Source organism: Triticum aestivum, chromosome 5A (assembly GCF_018294505.1).
Source record: "Triticum aestivum cultivar Chinese Spring chromosome 5A, IWGSC CS RefSeq v2.1, whole genome shotgun sequence".
In the NCBI taxonomy this organism is placed as follows: domain Eukaryota; kingdom Viridiplantae; phylum Streptophyta; class Magnoliopsida; order Poales; family Poaceae; genus Triticum; species Triticum aestivum.
Window position 1 is genome coordinate 535,671,951 of NC_057806.1, and position 6,000 is coordinate 535,677,950.

Here is a 6,000-nt window from a genome sequence, read left to right on the forward strand (position 1 = left end):
GACGCATGCCAAACACAGTGTCGGCTCACAGTGCCCCAGAGTCAACTACCAGTCAGGTGAGGGTGTGGTGGACAAGCAAAGCACCGTCGGCTAGGTGTGGTACACCAGTGAAGCAAACATGAGTCAGGTGAGGGGTGTGGTGGACAAGTGAAGCACCGTCGGCTTGGTGGGGGTACACTAGTGAAGTTGTCATGAGTCGGGTGAGCGGTGGGATGTACAAGCGAAGCAGTCCCAACCTAGTGGAGGCACACAAGTGAAACAGTCATGAAACGTTGGACACCCGCTCTTACCCAATGCAAGATACGTACACGCAGGATCACTTCAAAAGGACACTACACATAATGGACCTACATGCGTCCATAGCCCACGTGTCATGGACCCTGGAGCCATGGGGATGGTGAGACATGGACTAACACGATCAGGTGATTGGGAGGGCACTAGTCAGGCAGCGGTGCGTGCCCCAATTGGATCTAACGGGGCGGAGCCGCGGAGGATGTGTGAGGGCGTGAATGCCCCAAGAGACGGGCACTCCATCCTTTATATGAGTAATATGGGGAGGTATGTGTGAAAACGATATTTACCAAGAATGATACGTAAACCCCCGATACCAATATATTAGTCGTATCGGCCTAGATTTAGATTCTTCGTTTGGAGAGCCGATGATGACAACGTTGAGAAATAGATGCTAGAAGATACTTCTGCACTGAGTATAATTGTTGATGCCACTTATTCTTCAACAGAGGTGGCATCAATAGCTTTGTGTACATGTCGATGCGTGAAAAAAGTACGCCTATCTCTATGCCTGGAAACAATACAGCTAAACAGGCTTTTTGATGATCCTGTGCAAGTCTTGCTCCTCCTACATCATGTTGTGGTCTTCTTTGGTGTGCAATAGATGATCCCGTGCTTGAAGATCCAGGCAAAGTTTCTTCAAATGTATAGTTGTGATAGGCTGCCATTAATTCCACCTTTAGCAATTTTAAACAATTTTAGTTTTTTTTTGTTTCACAACAATTGTGATTCTAAGTCTTGATACAATAACATACTCATGTTTGATTTGTGCAACTCATAGTACACGTGTTCAATTGCAAATTGTATATTATTACGAAGATGCAATATTCCGCATGTCATCATGTGCAGACTTTATGATAGCACAAGGATAAAGTACATGTCCTGCTCCCTATGTTTTGCCATTTGCACAAATTATATGACATCACAAGGATCTAAAGTAAGGTAGGAAATTTGTCTTCGCTAAAGTGTTTTTTACATCAAATAGATTTTATTCCTCAAATAATGGACATGCCATTTACAAGCAAATGAGATATAAAATCAGGGATCTCATCATCCCATGAACCTGAAAATCTATTGCTAAAAGAGTTCTTTGCTATTTCGTCTGCCACCTGATTTGCCTCTCTGAAACAGTGTTTCAAGGATATCTTTGCAAAGTCCACAATCATTTGTTTGCACTCTGTGATGGTTGCTACCTCAGGACCTAAGTAGTGCTCAATCTGGTTGATAGTATCAACTACAAAGGAACAATCAGATTCGATTTCCACCTTAGAACAGCTGATATGGCCTGCCAAGTATAGTATGTTCCTTATGGCAATTAGCTCTGCAGAATCCACATCACGGATATTGGGCACAAACCAACTTGTTAGGCTATAAAATCACGCCGGTCATCATGAGCCACATCGCCACAAACACCTGAGAGTGTTTCATTATGAAAGGAGGCATCAAATTTTTATCTTCACCATCCCATGATTTTTTTCCACATATGATCAGTCTCCCTAGTTGGACCTTTGGGTATGATTGATCTTAGGTAATTCATCGCCAAAACCCTGATAGATAGTGCAATTTTCTCAGGCGTCTGGACTTGAACCCCCTTCACTATTTGGCGTCGTTGCCACCATATATACCACGCTGCTACGACGGCAAGCTCCGCCCTTGGTAAATCTCCATCAACGCCTTGTAGTTTCGAGAGAATCTCCATGGTAATAGACCCCGATATATTACATCCATTTGAATGACTTGCAACAAGCCCAACAGATCCCAAACTTCATTGCTCGTCAGCATTTAAACAAATAATGTTGGATGTCTTCATCTCCGATCGAACACACCGGGCATTGAGGTGAGCGGGGAATGTGCCAATTTGCTAGTACCCCCAAGCATGGGAGTGCGCCGTGCAAAACCTTCCATGTGAAATGCTTAATCTTTCATGGTATTTTCAGCATCCACATATCCTTCCAAACAAAATTAACTTGTTCTCTACCTTGACAATCAGCTCTCATTAGACGTGTTCCATCTTGATGCTCGAACTTCTTACGGTAAGCAAACCGTACAGAGAAAGAGCCTGGTCATGTATAATTCCAAGCTACAAAATCTTCTGTCATATGAGCATTCGAACGCATTTGTAGGATCCTGTAGACATAAACAAGTAAGAAAACATCACGAATAGGATACTCGCACTGTCCTTTGTAAGGATTTATTAATTCTTCCACCTTCGAAAGCATTGTTGCACCTTTATATGTGATAACTTGTCTTCACTAAGGTGTCTTCACTAAGGTGTTGTCTACACTTACAGGCTACCTATGCAATTAACTTGTGGAGACCTCCCACTAACGAATTACCACCACCGAATTTAACTGTGGGCCCCTCCCATGATTTGCCCCCAACCAAAAAAATGCCACACAAGCCCGTGAGCTGATTCCATAAGACGTCGTCTCTATGTGTACCATTGTTTCTAGTGCTAACCATTATGAAGGTGTTTGTTTCAGAGATTTTTGCCCCCCACCTGTTTACACCTTAAAGGGAAAACACTAGCTGCGTTTGGAAACTCATCTCGGTAAACACGTCCCCCCCTAAATGGGTCCAGCCCAGTTATTCATCGATGCTGCTTACAACCCATCGGTAAAGGTTACGGTACAAAGCCCACGATCCCCTCCTCACTCGAGAGCCCCCTCCTCCCCACACAAACCCCTCCGGCTCGTCCGCCGCCGCCTCCATGATCCTCTTTGAGTCCGACGCCGGTGCCTCCCCTATACCCTTCGAAATGGCCGGCAATGCTAAGATCATGGCCGAAGCAAGAGAGCGACGGTAATCAATTCCTTTACCAGACGTGAACCAAATAAACTTGAAAAAAACTCATTACGTGCCGTTACCATTTTTGTAGCCAAACACCTCCTATGTGATTTCATTCTTGTAACAAATATTATTTCCTTTTCACTGACTGATGAACGAAAGACTTTCATGCTGCATGTACCGAAGAGTGTGGGTGAGCAAATCCGGTTTGCCTCCAGGTGGCAGCCGGCGACTGGACACTCTGGGGACGCTGGATACCGACCCATATCCAGAGGCATCGGGGCGGCCAATGGGGTCGCGCGGACGTGTCGCGCCCCGCATCCACCAGTTGTGCCCTGCGCGCCTCAGTCGCCGTATAAAGATCCACGTCGCGCACCGGACATCTCCACCCAAACACACACCATCCACCAGTTCATCTCACTGAGCTCGCAGGCAGCCCCAGCCACCAGCGAAATGGCCGCGTCGGCGCTGCACCAGACGACCAGCTTCCTCGGCACCGCCCCGCGGCGCGATGACCTCGTCCGCAGCGTCGGCGACTTTGGCGGCCGCATCACCATGCGCCGGACCGTCAAGAGCGCGCCCCAGAGCATCTGGTACGTACTACTAATATTTCCCATGCATGGTTCGCTCCCCCTGATGAAGATACACCATTGGACTAATGCACCTTGCTGATGAATGAATGGATGTGTAGGTACGGCCCTGACCGTCCCAAGTACCTGGGCCCGTTCTCCGAGCAGACCCCGTCGTACCTGACCGGCGAGTTCCCCGGCGACTACGGGTGGGACACCGCCGGATTGTCTGCTGACCCCGAGACGTTCGCCAAGAACAGGGAGCTGGAGGTGATCCACTCGCGGTGGGCGATGCTCGGCGCCCTCGGGTGCGTGTTCCCGGAGATCCTGTCCAAGAACGGCATCAAGTTCGGCGAGGCCGTGTGGTTCAAGGCCGGCGCCCAGATCTTCTCCGAGGGCGGCCTCGACTACCTGGGCAACCCCAACCTGGTGCACGCGCAGAGCATCCTCGCCATCTGGGCGGTGCAGGTGGTGCTCATGGGCTTCATCGAGGGCTACCGTGTTGGTGGCGGGCCCCTCGGCGAGGGCCTCGATATCATCTACCCAGGCGGCGCCTTCGACCCACTTGGCCTCGCCGACGACCCTGACACCGCCGCCGAGCTCAAGGTGAAGGAGCTCAAGAACGGCCGCCTCGCCATGTTCTCCATGTTCGGCTTCTTCGTGCAGGCCATCGTCACCGGGAAGGGGCCAGTTGAGAACCTCTTCGACCACGTCGCCGACCCGGTCAACAACAACGCCTGGGCCTTCGCCACCAACTTCGCCCCCGGAAGCTAAATGTGTTTAGCCGTCCGTCCGTCCGTCCGTCCATCGGACGAGATATGCATGTGTACTTGTACGTCGTGGATCAACGTGTAGCTGCACGTACTTTGTGTGTTTATTTGTACCATGATCGAGCGAGCGAGAGGTCCTCTCGCTAGCTGCGCGCAATGTAAATTAATTAAGCACAAGGTGTGCACGAGGGAATGGATGGAAGAATCGTGTGTCATTACTCAAGATCATCAACTGCATGGCGTATATGGTACTTCAAGCTCATGAAACGGGACATTCGCAACGGCATACGGAGATCCAACGGGCCAACTAGACAACTTTGTCTTTGTGGCTATTCTTGGTTCAGAAACCTAGTTTCTGCCGTTTGAAATCGTTTTCAGATCGTAACTTCGAAACGCATGCAAGCATGAACGTGAACACACAGATTTTGCGATGCACAACTTGCATCTTTTCTTCGAGGGAGAATTTTGTTTTTGCCGCTCTAGATTTTGCCAATTTCCCTTATGCCACTCTAGGTTTTGACATTTCGCTTTTGCCACTTTTAGTTTTTGACCATTATCACAATAAATGGTAATTGTGATAATTTTCAAAAACTAGGAGCAGCAAAAGTGAAATGTCAAATCTAGAGTGGCATAAGGAAAACTGGCAAAAATTTAAAGTGGCAAAAAAAATCCCTTTCTTGAACTCTTACAAGACGACTTCATGTCCAACTCAACACGTAACCGTGCCCAACACGACGCTACCTCTAACACATGTTTAGGCTCAAACTTGGACAATTGGACTGCTTTCAGACTTACGCTACGACTCAAATTGTTAGATAGAAGGAGATTAAATGAAAGATGAATGTGCAATCTCACTATGATTGAGAAGATGGCAAGCATGAGATGACGCGTAGTTTTTAAGTGCGACTACTTGTCTATATATAGAGGTAAGCCGACCCCCGGCCTGTTTGGGGCAACTTCTAGAAATTCTATCATCGAAAATGCATGAACAAATTATTTCCGGTCTTTCCGCTTTTTCATTGTTCGGTCGCCAGTCATATGACAATACAAATCGATTAGGTGAGCACCAACCGGCAAGATAGGAGCCATGAGCCAGGGAGGATGTCATAGCATCGTTCTTCAGTTGCCGCGATCCATACTAGTGCCACCGTAGTGTGCGGCAGCGGATAGGGTGTAGCCGGTGAACTACAGGTGTATCCGCAGATTCACGCATTCAGCCTTACAAGCTCCTGGTTTCCAGCAACTAACGATTTAGACACTTGGGCCATGGCAAGTTTTGGATCATTTGCAATTGGGCCTTGGTTTGTTTTTTGGCCATATGCTCACATATTCCCGTACTCCCGTTAACAAACAACAATGAAGCCCTAAAAAACACAGTGTTTGTTTCTCAAAAAAAAAAAAAAATAGTGACCTCCGATTTTCGTTTTTGTACCACACTTAGGGCAATACAAAAGAGTCCTTGAAGGACAAGAAAATGAGTTTGGTACCAAGATGAAGTTGTAAACATCTCGCAGAACTTCTACCATGAGTTATTGTTGTCTCCAACACAATAACAGATTTGAGATCATAACTTAACACAAACT

The 6,000-nt window shown here is 47.6% G+C and overlaps 1 protein-coding gene across 1 annotated transcript; it reads left to right on the top strand.

Moving 5' to 3' along the window:
- Window positions 1-3,419: 3,419 nt before the first annotated feature.
- Window positions 3,420-4,640, top strand: LOC123104562 (chlorophyll a-b binding protein, chloroplastic). Its single transcript, XM_044526437.1, has 2 exons — window positions 3,420-3,671; window positions 3,770-4,640. Exons 1-2 carry the CDS (start codon window positions 3,532-3,534, stop codon window positions 4,419-4,421), a joined length of 792 nt encoding a protein of 263 aa, XP_044382372.1. The 5' UTR covers window positions 3,420-3,531; the 3' UTR covers window positions 4,422-4,640.
- The last annotated feature ends 1,360 nt before the right edge of the window (window positions 4,641-6,000 follow it).

What these genes read in the sequence shown, in the direction of transcription:
- LOC123104562 (XM_044526437.1), top strand. Translation starts at nt 3,532, where the DNA reads ATGGCCGCGTCGGCGCTGCACCAGACGACCAGCTTCCTCGGCACCGCC. An exon ending in AGCGCGCCCCAGAGCATCTG is followed by an intron (nt 3,672 to 3,769) that starts GTACGTACTACT and finishes ATGGATGTGTAG; the next exon opens with GTACGGCCCTGACCGTCCCA.